Genomic DNA, 14274 nt, shown 5'->3' on the forward strand with positions numbered 1-14274 from the left:
TCATCCATTCACCTATCTACCCATCCACTTACCCATCCATCCATCCATCCATCCACTCACCCATCCATCCATCCATCCATCCACTCACCCATCCACCCAACCATCCATCCATCCGCTCACCCATCCACCCAACCATCCATCCATCCACTCACCCATCCACCCAACCATCCATCCACTCACCCATCCACCCAACCATCCATCCATCCACTCACCCATCCACCCAACAATCCCTCCATCCACCCAACCATCCATCCATCACTCACCCATCCACCCAACCATCCATCCATCCACTCACCCATCCACCCAACCATCCATCCATCCATTCACCTATCTACCCATCCACTTACCCATCCATCCATCCATCCATCCACTCACCCATCCACCCAACCATCCATCCATCCACTCACCCATCCACCCAACAATCCATCCACTCACCCATCCACCCAACCATCCATCCATCCACTCACCCATCCATCCATCCATTCACCTATCTACCCATCCACTTACCAATCCATCCATTCATTCATCCACTCAACCATCCATCCATCCATTCACTTATCTACCCATCCACTTACCCATCCATCCATCCATCCATTCACCCATCCGCCCATCCATTCTCCTATCCATTCTCTCATCCATATTTCCTTCTATCCATGCAATCCTTAGCCCTAGATGATGTCACAGCTCTGGGCTTCTGTAGTCTGTGTTCAGGGCTCTCACAACTCCTCACAGCTGCCTCTCAAATTCGACTTCTTCCTCCAAAACTGGGACGCTCTCTATGAGAGGGCCATGAGAAGGCCTTCTCCACTGTTCTTTGGCAAAAGATGTACTTGGAGAGCTTCATGGTGTGCTTCAGACTACAGTTTGTTCCTCCCTCCTCCTCCCAGACCCTCTCACCTTACACACTCACATTCTTGAGCATCTTGCATTATGGGGCCAAGAAGTAGAAACAGAGTGGTTATCCTTTTTCACTTTGGTTCCTGAGAAACAACTGAACAAAGAAAACCCATTGCCACTTGGCCCCTGTCACAGCTGCAAAAGCCCCGGAGGTCTGGAGTGCCAGGTCTTGGACTTGCTCACCTGACACCAGCTGCTATTAAGGAGGACAAGTTTAAGTTGAGAATTGCACAAAACAACCCAAGATGAGAGTGTTTCTTTTATTTTTCTTTTTCTCTTTGTTAGTGATACTCAAGACTGAAGTTCTTTTCGATATGTCAGGCTTTTCAAAAAATGATTAAAATGCACCAGATTATTAAATAGAGCTGCTCAGACTTAATTTAGCAAACTGTAACATTTTTATCATTTTTATAAAGCCCTTTTTAATGAAAACCATCTACGAGGAGACCAAATATCAAGGCTGAAATCATGTTTCTTCTGTATTTGTTATCCCTGAAGATGTTGTTCCCAGATTTTACAGAAATAATAAATTTCATTTAGGAGTTCGGGCCTCTGCAGCAGCGCCACACATCTCTGAATTTTCCAATTTGCAGTGCAAGAAGCTAATCCCACTGTAATTTCTCATACTTGCCAACTCCCAACCACAATTTCATACTTTCCTCTTCTCTTGGTAAATGTAGTACTTGCAGCAACATTCGACCCAATATGTTTATTTTACATGAGCCCGAAAATGTTGTTCTAATCAGCATAAACATATTTTCTCAGTGACAAAATGTTTTCGTCCTGTTGCCCCTGATTTCACAGGTCACTGCTTGTTGCTGTTTCCCACGAGCTGTCTCCCCAACCCACCAGGCCCTGGACAGGAGGCGTCCCAGCCAGATTTGCACCGCACAGTGTGTAGCCTGCTCGAGACTTGTGTGTGCCCGTCAGGCTTCCAAGCCTATCCTGGACAGCCCTCCGGTGACAACTCGTTAGCAGAGGTGAGACTTCTATCCTCAGAACTTACAGCTGCCATAAATCTACCTTGAAAGTGATTTCTCAGGCCCAAGGCCTGTGACCTGTCTTGGTGGCAGCCCGATGGCCTTGCTCCATGTTGAAAGCAGAGGTGGCTGTAGCTCGGGAGCCCTATGAGGTGGGCCAGACCCTGAGGTCACGACAGGCTCAGGTCCAGTTGGAATGAAGCCCGGGAGCTAAAGTACGGGGGAGTGGGGGGGAGGCTCTCACCCGGTTTGGCCCCTCTGGCTTCCGAAGTCTGGCTACAGATGTCAGGTGGGGTCACCAGGGCAGGTGGTTCCTCCCTGGCTCCTTCTGGAGGGCATCATGTGAGCTCAGGGATCTCTGGAGACCAGAAGAGGATTTGGTGAGGTTAGTGGAGCCCCCAGCATAGAAAGGTGCCCGTCCATCTGATCTGCCACAGAAAACACCCCATCACTAGTCAGAGTCTGTGGGACAGTCCCTTCTGTTCGGCAATCTGGCTTCAACTGGAGTCTGAGGGAAACTTCCAGTCCCTCCTCTCTGGGAGTGGAATGGGAGGGAAAGTGTGGCCAGGCCGCTCTCTGCTGTGAGTCAGCCCCGCTGCCGCCTCTCCCGGGATGACTCTGCATCTCCCGCGGTATGCTCAGCTCGCAGCGCTGTAGGTGCCGTTGCTCCCGGTTCACGCTGAGTGCCAAGTTTTCATCGAGGGCTGGGGCGGGGTGACCAACCAGCGTGGACCGAGGAGTTCCCTGGGATGCAGGACTTTCAGAGTTAAAACCAGGAAAGTTCCGGGCAAACCAGGGAGGCAGGCAGTGTTTACGCCCCCTCCCTTGGTGAAAAGTCACTTTCTCTTAGAGGTCCGAGTTGAATGTCTCTCCTCCGCCATGTTGCCGTAGCATGGGCTCCAGAGCACTTCCTGTGTCACATCGTAAGTGTGCCCTCCTCCCTGGCTGCTTCCAAGCGTCAGGGAATGTCCTCCCCACCGGAGTTGGGCAGGCCAGCATGTTACTGCTCTCGGGCACACTCAGTCCTCAACGCCAAGGGCCTAGAGCCCAGGGACTGGATCGCGTGGGCGAACGGCCTTCCCACGAGGCAGTCCTCCCATCCCACACGGGAACAGACAGCCAGAGGGGACGAGACTTGCCCAGGACCACTCAGTGAGCTGGTGCCACACTGAGGCCGAGACAGACCCGGTCTCTGACCTCACCGCCCAGGGCTTTCTCCACCCTCCCCAAAGCAGGGCCCCCACACACCTCCCGCGCTCTGGGAGCCAGGCTGACTTTCAGTTCAGCCGAGGTCGCCGAGAGCTCCATGCGGCTTCTGCAGCCAGCCCCCCGCTCCCATCGATGCAAATGCCCCCGACCGGCGCAGCCGCCAAACTAGCAATCTTCCGAACCCGTGCTGCGAAGAACAAAGGTCCAATTCAGCCTCCCGGGTGGGAAAGGGATCTCATTAAGGCCCTGGCAGCCAATGTGGGGGCCGAGGTATTGTTTTTAATGGAAAAACAAGAATCCGCTGTTATGTGTTAGATTAAAGGCTTTATCCAGGGGAATTAATCGGATTGCTACCGGCCTTCAGTCGCGTAGCCTTTGACTTCCCATCCTCAGAGAAGTCACGGACCAGGGCCGCGAAATTGGTTCATTTCTCTTTCTGGTATTTAATGAAGCCCCAGATAGCTTTCGCACGGCGGGCGCCTCCTCCCCAGGGCGCCTGTGAATTACCTCTCACCTGCGCTGACGCTGACGACAATCTCGGAGCCAGTGCCAGCCGCCCCTCCTCCCGCTAATCCACCCAGCCCAGACCGCGGATCCGCCACCCAGAAACGCAGCTCTGGTCACGCACTGCCACTGCTCGCCAGCCTCCTGGGTCTGCCCCCTGCCTCCAGAATAATGCGCAGACTCTCCGTCCCCTGAGCTCCAGCTTCAACAAACTTTAACTTTTTATTGGAGCATAATACACAGGCAGAACAGTCCGTGCATCGCAGGGATACATACTGAATTTTCCCGCAGCGCGCCGGGCCCTGCTTTGGTCAGCCTCCGGAACAAGACTCGGAGCTCACCAGTGCCCGAGAAACCTCCCGCCACCTCCCTCCTTCTGGTCGGCAGTCTCCCCCTCAGGGGTGACAATTACTCTGATTTCTACACCATTTTAAAAACTGCTTTTGCGTTTTTATACACAAAATTGTACAGCGTGTTGTGTACTTTTTTTGGTATCCAGTTCAACAGGCTTTAAAACATTATCTCTCACTTCTAGCTCTGCATATCCCACACAACCAGGAAACAGGCCTCCCAGACAGGACCACCGTCCCCTAGGTGTCGTCGGCACCTCAAATCCTTGGCAATCAGATCAGAGGCCCCCTCCTCCAGGAAGCCCCTCCAGATTCCCCTGTGTCCTGAGAGCTGCCTCATGGGTAGACGCTTTTCCCGTCCCGGAGCCAGGTGTGAACCTCTGGTTAGACAGGGAGCTGCTCAGGGCTGGGGACTCCTGGGGGTACCTGTCTGAGGACCTGCCACGCGGGGAGGCTTGGGACGCGGAGGTGCTTGCCTCTCAGTTGCCGAGTCCCGTTTCTTCCATATTTTGGTGTATCCTGTCTCGAGGCACAAACTGGTTGCCATCACCTTCATGGATTTCAGGCAGTGATATAGTCTCCTGGGAAAGAAAGGAAGGAACAGAGAGAAAAGGGAGGGAGGCAGAGGAGAGTAATGAAATTTTTTGAGCACCTACTGTGTGCAAACCCCTGTGGTCACTTTGCTGCATTGTCTGGCTCAATCATCTCAACAACCTTGTTAGGTGAGTTCAATTGCCCTACATGCTGTGTGGCCCAGCGTAGGTTACTTGACATCTCTGAGCCTCTGTTTTCTCCTTGGTAGAGTGGGGATCATGGAACCTGTCTTGCAGGGCTGTTGTGTAGCTTGGAGCTCGGGGCACAAAAGCACCCGCTAGGTCCCAGCTGTGACCATAACCTCGATGTCCTGTCTGCGTCTCACCTCTGGAAGAAGGAAAGTCAGGAAAGCTCTTTCCATCCCTGGAAGAAGCTCGGGAAGTGGCTAGAAAGGCTCTTGCAGCCCCGACAGCCTCCCAGGTTTCCTCGAGGGAATCTCGGAACCTCTCACCTCGCAGACCCAGCCGAACATGCCTGGAAGCCCCTCATCCATTCCCTTCAAACCTTGTCCGAGATGAGGGTCCTGTCCTGGGGGGAGGACAGTGCCATGGCGGCTCTGGACATGCCAGCACCCCTGCCCCAGAGGTGAGGAGGGGACACGCTAGAAGTGCCAGGAAGGTGCCCAGAGCTTTAAAAGGACACTGGGCACAGACACCAGAGTGCGGCTGCTACTCAGGTGCAGGGAAGCCGGGGGGGACGGGGGGGGGCTCCGGTGCACAGTTCCTAAGGAAACTTCTCTTCCTCACCTTCCCCGCCACACCCAGACACCCCAGAGTTCCACCTTCCCCTTGCCAAAAATCTATGAGAGTTAGTTTCTTATTTCATATCAAACAACTGTCCTAAATGGACAAAAGATGTTATAAATTACAAATAACCAGAGCATTAGAAGAGAAGAAAAATGCTGGACTCCGGGATGGCGGAAGCTTCCCAAGCAAGATGCAAAACCCAGAAGCCATAAAGGAAAATAATAACCGACGGAAAATCGTGAGACCTCTGAGTGCTGATACCCCTCGCCCCCCCAACGCGGACTAAAAATAAAAACTAAGTGACAGACCGGAGGAAATATTTGCAACATTTCTGATAGACAAAGTGGCAATACCCTTAATAAACAAAAGCCTCTTGCAAATTAACTGAAGCAGCTCTCAATAGAAAAATGGACGAAGGCTCTGAGCAGGCAGTTCACAGAAGAGGAGTAAAAATAGCAATAAACGTCTGAAGAGCTTCTTAATCAGGCAATTTTAATCACAAACGAAACAACGGGATTTGGCGTTCTTTTTGCCCGTGACGTTGGCCCAGATATCCGCGTTTGGCAGCGTGGGGGTCTAGCAGGCGTGCACGTGCCGGGGAGTGTGCTTTGGTAGAATATTCCACAACGTAAAATGCATGAAACCACAGACGCGGCAGCCCTGCTTGGGGGGGTCTGGCATCTCTCTAGTAACGTCTTTCTCCCGGTCTCAGCAGGACACGTCCTGTCTGCTCACGCCTTGTTCACCTCTAAAGCGCTCACTTTAGACCCCGTGAAAATGGGACATGCCCCCCGACATGAAGTTGGTGGGGGCCTAGGGCAGGCCGGTGCTCAGGGAGCCGCTGATGCTGTTCCCCCTCCCTGCAGAGCCTCCTCCCTCCCTCGGGCCCTCCTCGTCCCTGAGCAGACACCCCCGGATCTCGGGCAGCGCGTGCGTGCCCCGGCTTGGGTGCAGTCTCAGCTCTCACAGCGGTTTCGGGGCAGCTGCTGGGTCTGAGGCTTCGACAGCCCTGGCCCGGCGGGCTCTGCGTGGGCTCCTCTGTATGTGAGCTGATCTAATCACATGCTCGGGGCTGGGGCTGGGGGGTCCAAGGGCGAGCTCCCCACAGCCTCATGACCAGGCCCAGGACCTGCCAAAGGTGGCGGATTCTTCAGGCCCGGGGTGGGGGATGCCGCCTTTTCCAGCTGCCCGCAGCCTCCTGGGAGAGACCCTGCAGCCCTTCCCTGCTGGGGCTTGCTGGGCCGCACGCCACGCCACACCACGCCATGCTGCACGTGTCGGCCTGGGAGGGCTGGGCTGGGCACTCTACCCCTCTCCAATCCCACAGTATGTCGGGGACAGGGAGCAGCCATTTAGCCCCCTGTTGCAGCTCACGGTGTCCCCGTGGGATCCAGGCTGGAGGGTGGGCAGCCACCGAGGGCCAGGGCTGGGGCTGGGGGGCCTAGCACCCGGTGCTGGGAGCAGAGGCACCATGATGAGTGGAGAGGGAAGAGGGAGAAGGCGTCAGGACTGGTGGTGGAAAGGAGGGAGTGGAGAAGAAGGAGGGAAAGGGAGAAAGGGAGGAGAGGAGCAAGGAAGGGATGAGGAAGGAGGGCGGGAGGGAGGAGCGTCGCCTCTGAGGCCCTCCTAAGCCAGCAGTACTTGTACTAAAAAGCATTTGTTGTTTATCTGAAATTCCAGCTTAACAGGGCATCCTGGCCTCAGTTGCTAGTCTGGCACCCGTGTGACAAGGACAGTGTCCATACGGGGCTGTGTGTGAGCCTCTGGCTTGGGTATGGGAGTTGGGGACTTAGGCGGGAAGAGCCAGAGGCTGACAATTACCGCCCCCGCCCCAATCCACCATCTCAGGCTGGATTTTGGTGAGGAGCTGCACAGTCCTGTGAGGACAAGGCGGCTCGGGCTGTCTTGAAGGGTAATGAGCTCCCTGTCGTGGGAGGCATGCAAGCCCTAGCACTCAACTGGAGTGTTGGCGGTGGTAGAAGAAAGGAGGGCATAGGCCACTCAGCTCGCCAGGGCGTCTAGAATGAAGTCAGCAAGGACTATCCTGGCAGAGGTGCCCGGGAGCAGGCCGAGCGGTCAGCGGGGAGTCGGGCAGAGGGGCACGTGCAGGGCAGCTGGTGTCGCAGGGCAGAGCATGGTTAGGGGATGGTGATGGGAGGCTGTATGTGTCTCCAATCACTGCTGTGACAAACTTCTACAAATGTAGCAAATTTCTACAACACAAACTTATTATCTCCTGGCTCTGGGGTTTGGAAATTCAAAATGGGGCTTATGGGGCTAAAATCAAGGCATCATCAGGGCTGTGTTCTCTCTGAAGGCCATGGGAGGCGACCCCCTTGCTTGCCTTTCCCACTTCTAGACACTGCTGCATCCCTGGGCTGGTGGCCGTACCTCTCTGATCTGTCCTTCCAGCCGTACATCCTCTGTGACTCTGACCCCACCCCCGTCCACTTCTCACCCCGATAACCCGGGGTAACGCGGGATCATCTCCCACCTCAGGGTCCTTAGTCACATCATAAAGTCCCTTTGCCACACATGGTGATATATTCACAGGTTCCCAGGATTAGGGTATGGGCGTCTTTGAGCAGCTGTTTTTCTGTGATTTTTCTTAAGAAAGGCCACTGGCAAGGCTGGGGTGCTCCTCAGATGGTCTTGAAGCCCAATTTGGGGGGTCGGACCTTTCCTTGAGGCCCTGGGGAGCCACTGGTGGGTTTTAAGCCTGGCACCCTCCCCGGACCTAACCTGAGCGGGGCCAGCGGCCTCAGGCCCTGCGGGCGGAGGGGGTGTGGGTGGGGGGCAGCCTGAGCTCCCCGAGCCCCTGGCGGGGCGGCGAAGGCGGGGAAGGGGAGGGGTTGTGTGCCAGGACGGAGCCCCGCCAGCCACAGCAGCGGGAGGGAGGGCTGGGGTCTGTCGCCGAGCTGGGAACACGCGCTTTCCATTCGGGCGTCCGAGTGCGTTTCCGTCCCGCCCCGGCACACGAGCGACGCCCGCGGCACGCAGAGCGGGGGCCCTGGAAGCGGACAGCCACGGGGGAGGCCGAGCGCCCTCCCGCCCCAGCCCCAGCCCAGCGGGCAAGGTCTGCCCTCCGAGAGCCTGGCGCTCGGACCGCGAGGGAACGCGACCACGGACGGGTTCCGAAAGCAGCCTGCTGGCCAGAAAGGTCCAGCCAGGGTCACCTGCGAGATGGGCCGTGGCCTTCTCAGGCTCAGCCTGGTGCAAGGTTCCGGCTCAACCTGTGTGTGAGGCCTCTGCCCCTCCCCTTACTTTTGCCTGGTTTTTTGACTTAGGAAACCTTTGGCCTTCGCCTTTCCTCACAGAGGAGCGTTCATCGAGGCCCCCATCAGCAGCCCAGTGCTGCGGGCTGCGGGCTCTGGGCTCTGGTCTAGGGGAGGCTCCTGCTGCCTACCCCCCGTGTAGCCGGATTTCCAAGCCCCTTTCTCCTTCCCACAGCCCGCCCTGTTCTTTGCTCCACGTTTCCCTCCTCGGAGACTTTGTTTCTGCTGCTCCCTCCCCCACAGTCTATGCTGTTGTCCTGCTCCCGGCTCCAATGCCGTCCTGCCCGGCCTCCACCACCCCGCACACAGCTTCTCTGAGCCTCTTCCAGAGCCCCCTTCTTCCTGCCCCCTGTGGCGCATCTCGGGCTGTTCTGGGTTCTCAGAACCCTGGGTCTCTGCCTCGGACGTGGCGGTGGTCGCGGGCTGTCTGGTAGAGCAGCCAGGCGTCTGGGCGTCTGCCTCCTTCCTGCCCCTGGCCCAGCTCAGTGGGCTGAGAACAAGGTGGGAGTGGATGACGGTGGGTTTCCCTGTGAGGGGGTCGCTTTGGAAACTTGTGACATTGAGATTGAGCAGTGTTGCTATGACACCTGCCCTTACAGTCCTGCTGCCTAGAGCAGCACCCGGCACCTGGAAGAGGCTCCACGCAGTTACTGAGAGAAAGAATGAGTCCAAAGATGAGTGCCATCAAAGTGGGTGACATGATCCTGAAGCCCTGATGGGCCAGAGGGCAGTTCTGGGGTTGTAGGTGCCCAGAGGAGAAAAGCTAGGAAAGACTCATGCAGAAGGGGACATTCGAGCTGGGTTGTGAAGGATGAATAGGAGTCTATGAAAGAGAGAAGTGGAGAAGTAAGTGAGAAGGAACATTTGTAACTCCGTGGCCCCCGGGGTTAGCAAGTGATAGCCCGGTGGCCAAAATCTGCCTGAGATCTATTACGTTGTGTATGGCCCATGAGCTAAGAATGGTTTTACATTTTTGAAGGCTTGTATTAGCAAAAACAAAGAGGAATATGCAACAGGGACCACACGCAGCTTGCCATACCCGAAACATTTTCTCTCCGGGCCTTTGCAGGAAGATTTGCTGAGCCCGTCTTGCACCGGGGAAGGTTTATGTGGGGTGGACCCCCCACTAGGAGCCTGGAGAGGGCTGAGGACAGGGGCCTGAGCTCATTTGCATGGAGGGAGAGAGGGATGGGTGCAGAGCCACCACCCGGCACTGTGTGACCAAGGCAAGCCCCTGCCCTCTCTGGCCTCGGTGGAGGTTGGCCTCTCTTTCGCAGGAAGGCTGGAGAGTGGGATGAGATCACCGCTGTCCCAGCCTGTGCAGGGCCTGCCTGGGGGCCCACCAGCCCTCCAGCCAGATCCGTGACCCTTGGGCCTGGGAGGGAGAAGACTCCCACACTTATTTCTGACTTAGCCGTATTTTCCACCAGCTGGCTGAGTCTGGAGAGACCCAGCGAGATGACGTTCCAAGCTTAGTAACGTTTCAGCTCTAATGAGCTGGAATTCTGGTGGTTTCTTTTAATCCCACTGTGTTTACCCCAATCAGCAATCAAAGGTTGGCTGGGATAGTTGTCATTTTTTCTGTGATTAGCGCTCTGGCAGGCTGGCCTGTTTTCCAGGAAAAGGCCACTCTTTCCCCATCTTTGCATCGGCTAATAGCATCTTCGGAGGCCCTGGGACGCCAGACTGGGATGCGGTCGCTGCGGCGGGCACAAGGTGGACCCCAGGCTTCTTGTGCAGCTCGGGCGATTTGCACTGGCTCCTGTGTGTCCTGCTGTGCCTGGCAGTGGCTGCCCACGGTCGGGGCCAGCTCTTAGTTACTGTTTTAGTTTGGGTGATGTGCCCAGAGGCACAACCTGAGACGAGGTTTCAGTGCAAGCAGCTTATTTGGAAGGGGATCCCGCTAACCACAAATAAAGGGCAGGAGGCATTTCCCAGCAAGTTACCACTGGGGCAAGCAAGGCACAGTGCCCTCGGGAACTCTGGGTGCAGGGTCACCCCCTGCTTGGGCAGGGCGCTGGAGCACTCAATAGCAGCGCTGCTCTTGGGGTTGTGGACGCCCCAGTATCCTGGGCCAGCCACACGTGAGTGGAGCTCATGTTTGCAGCTTCAAAGAAAGCCCCTGGGGCAGACAGACGCAGCTCCCGGCAGCTGGACAGCCACAGTCACCTCTGCGATGTCGGCTGGAGGTCGGGGCTCGTGGCCTGGCACACTTGCTGGGTCAGGTCCTGTGCTCTCCTAGAGTCCTGGGCCCATCCCACCCCAACATGCATATTTGGTCCTCCCAAGCTCTGAATAGCCAAATAACTCCCAGTTTAATGGATGGGGAAACAGCCCAGGGTCCCCGTTTAATGGACAAACTGCTGTCACTCGGATGGCGTGACCTGTCTGGATGTCCTACGTGCCTGTTCTGTTCCGATGCCAGGAAGACACTGACACAGGCAGGTCTGTGGCCTCTCTATGTCTTGTCCTCCAGGGCCCCACGTGGCACCACACGGAGAAGGTGTTCAGGAAGGGTGTGCTGAGTTCCGAGGTCCTGGGCCAGGGGCACCCAGAAGGCCAGGCTGGGGACCTCCACAGCTGCTAGGGGGACTTCTGATCACTATGAGGACCACGCTAGGCCTCTACTTGGGGGCAGGAAGCATGGTTGGCCCATTGGTAGCCTGGCTGGTGGGCTAGGATCCCAGGCTACCAATGACCGCATGAGCCATGTGACCCAGGGCCTGGGAGGGTCTGGGTGGGTGGGGGAACACAGGCCAACTCGCACTCTCTGCATTGGCCCCTGTCACGGCCTGAGTCTGGCTTAGAGACACCTGCCCGTCCACCTCGTGTCCGGCCTGCAGAACCAGGCCCAGGACCCCCACTTTGCAGGGGACCTCACTGCCGAGGTGACACTCCCGGGGCAATGCGGGCTCCTTCCCTCTGTATCAGTCATCCGTGCCGTGTGACGAATCGCCAGACCCTGAAACAGCAAACGTTTCTTTTCTCGGAGCTTCCTCGGGGCAGCAGTCCCTCATGGCTGAGCAGGTCCTCTGTTCGGGGTCTCCTGGGCCCACAATCCGCCGCAATGTGGCTGGGTCGCGTTCTGACCTGGAAGCTCGCCGGGGTGAAAATCATCTTCCACGCTCTTTTAAGCTGTTGCCAGAATTCATGTTCTTGTGGCTCTAGAACCCACGGGGCTTCGTCAAGGCCACCAAGAGGAAGCAACCGGGCTCAGGGAGGGCCCAGTCCCTCTTTTAAGGGCCTTTGTTTGATTCACTTGGCCCACCAGGTACAAGACTCCTTTCAATGCACTCAGCACCAACCAGCCCGGGTCTGCAGCGTCGCATCTCCTTTGCCAGACTTCATCGGCAGGAAGAGTCTCGGGTTCCGCCACACTCAGGGGGAGCGATGACACAGGGCACGAGCCCCGGGGGCAGGGGCTGTCGGGGTCACTTTAGAGTCTGCCTGCCAGACCCTTCCTTCATTCATTTGGCCAGATGTCCCAAGATGCTGACCCCGGCTCACACCACCTGGAATGGGCACGTGGTTTTGTCACCCGTGAATGAGTGTTGCTGCCTGCTGGCATCTGAAGTCCCTCTAGCTGTGGTGCCCTGTCAGGGGGATGCGGGAGGAACACACATGGCTGCCTCTCGCTCGGGCCCTGGGGAGGGGCTCCGTTCTGCAGGTGGAAGGTTCCGAGAGCCCCGAGGCAGCCTTACCTTTCACCTGCAGGCCCGTCTGCAGCCAGGCACGCACCTCGTCCTTCCCGTCCGCACCTGTTTAGGCAGATCCCTCTGCCCTGGGTCTGCCCCATTCCGCCTGCACCGTGACTTTGGGTAAGTTGTTCACCCTCTCTGGGCCCCAGTGGTCCCTGTGGGGGGGGGTGGGATCTAGCAGACAGGGCAGGGCCCAGCATCCTCACCTGTACAGCAGAGACAATGACACCCAGCAGGGGACTGTCTCTGAGACCCCAATGGTAACTGAGGGTGGGATGGTGGTGGCTGGAGAACGGGGCCAGCATCTCCACACCTGTCTTTCCTCTCTCTCCCAAGGTTTGTGCTGTTTTGTAGAAAAAATTAGCTTTTCCCTCTTTCTTTAAAAGAAAAGGCAGGCAGTGAGCCGGTGGTGCACAGGGCCAGGGAGGGGTGGCCTGAGGGGCCGCTGAGAAGTGCCAGCCCCATCACTGTGGGGAACGCAGGGACCAGAACCCACCATGACCCAGGGCAGCCCAGTGCAGCAGGTTCCCAGAGATCAAGCCCCCCCACCAGGCTGGGCCACTCCCCTGCGAGCCCTCCCCAGGTACACGGCCACCTCCACCTGCAGGCTCGCGCAGCAACGCGCTTGGTGTTTTCAACTTGCCTTTTCTGAAGCCAGCCCGCTGCACCGGCCCGATGGTGCTGGCCTCCTGCCTGGGCACGGCTGAGCAACGCTTTGGGAAAGTGAAGGGGGAGCGTGTTCTTCCCTTCCCCCTGGGTGGCGGAGGGCAGCTCCAGAGAGGGCTGGTGGAGGGCACGGGCAGGGCAGGTCCCGGGGCCTTGGCTGACAGGAGCTCAGGAGGGCCCCTTCCAGCCTCATCTGCAAACCGCTCTGCACCCAGGGTTCCTGGAACTCTTAAGAACCAAGGTCTGGGGTGGGCACAGGCTGCAGCCCATGGGAGCCAGCTCACCCCAGACTACGGGGCTTGCGCCCAGGGCTCACACATCTGTGAGCGGAAGGGTTCCTTTTTTATGAGCAAACTGCAACTTGTTAAATTTTACAGCAACAGGAAACTTGTAACCTCACTTAGTAATTACACAGGCCTGGAGTGTGCACACCCCATAAAAGTCCAGTGGCCCGCGGGGATTTGGTTAGGGGCAGCGTTCCTGCCACCTCCTCTAATCTGCAGGGCAGGAGCGGCCCAGGCCCTCAGGGGCGCAGACACCTCAGGTACCTCGAGACCCCATCAGAAAAGGATGGCTCCATGCCAGGACCCCCGCAGAGGGTTGTTGGTGGGGGAGTGGGAAAAGCTCAAGCCCCTGTCAGAGGCCAGGACGTGGAGCTGGTACCTCCGCACGTGAACCAACAGCTGGCTCCTTGTGGCCACGCAAGGGCCCTGTCACATGTGGTGCTGAGCAGGGATCCTGTGTGGGCAGCAGAATCACGACCCCCAAGGTGTCTGCGTCCCAAATGCTCAGGACCTGTGGCTGCGCTACCCCACGTGGGGAAGGGACCTTGAAGATGTAATTAAAGATCTTGAGACGGGGAGATGTCCCGGGTCAGGCGATGGGCCAGGGTCGTGCACGGGTATCACAGCTCTGGCGGTGATGGTGGCAATAATTGCGTTTTTGTTAAATAAACTGTTGATTTCGTGGATGTTTCTGGAAAAGGAGGAGGCGAGCACTGTGTTACAGGCAGGCAACAGCTTGGGCCTGTCTCTTGCAGGATCGCTTACGCTGGGCCATGGGCAGAGCAGGAAGCACCTTTGTTCAGTGGTGCACACGCCCACTGCCTCAGCACCCACCTTCCCCCAGGTCACCCACCAGGACAGCCACGCGATGCCAACACGGCCACCAACAGCTTCGATGTCACCAGATCCAACGTCCCCGATCCCCTCCAGACCACCTTCTCCTCCCTGGCCGCTGCGGCACGCCCCACCCCCACCCTCTAGGCTGCTCCATCTCAGTCTCTGCGGCTCATCTTCCTGCCCCGCTCACTCGCTCACTCGCCACGGATGCTCCGTGCGGCACCAGCCTTAGGA

The 14274-nt window shown here is 57.3% G+C and overlaps 1 protein-coding gene across 1 annotated transcript; it reads left to right on the forward strand.

The window, feature by feature from the left end:
• Positions 1-240: 240 nt before the first annotated feature.
• Positions 241-11142, forward strand: LOC105812586 (uncharacterized histidine-rich protein DDB_G0274557-like; the record flags this gene model as incomplete). Its single annotated transcript, XM_012647061.1, has 3 exons — positions 241-372; positions 504-605; positions 11032-11142. Coding segments are annotated over 3 exons (345 nt in total), but the record flags the coding sequence as incomplete, so codon positions are not given.
• Between the last annotated feature and the right edge of the window lie 3132 nt (positions 11143-14274).

This window comes from Propithecus coquereli, unplaced genomic scaffold (assembly GCF_000956105.1).
Source record: "Propithecus coquereli isolate 6110/MARCELLA unplaced genomic scaffold, Pcoq_1.0 Scaffold256, whole genome shotgun sequence".
Taxonomy (NCBI): Eukaryota; Metazoa; Chordata; class Mammalia; order Primates; family Indriidae; genus Propithecus; species Propithecus coquereli.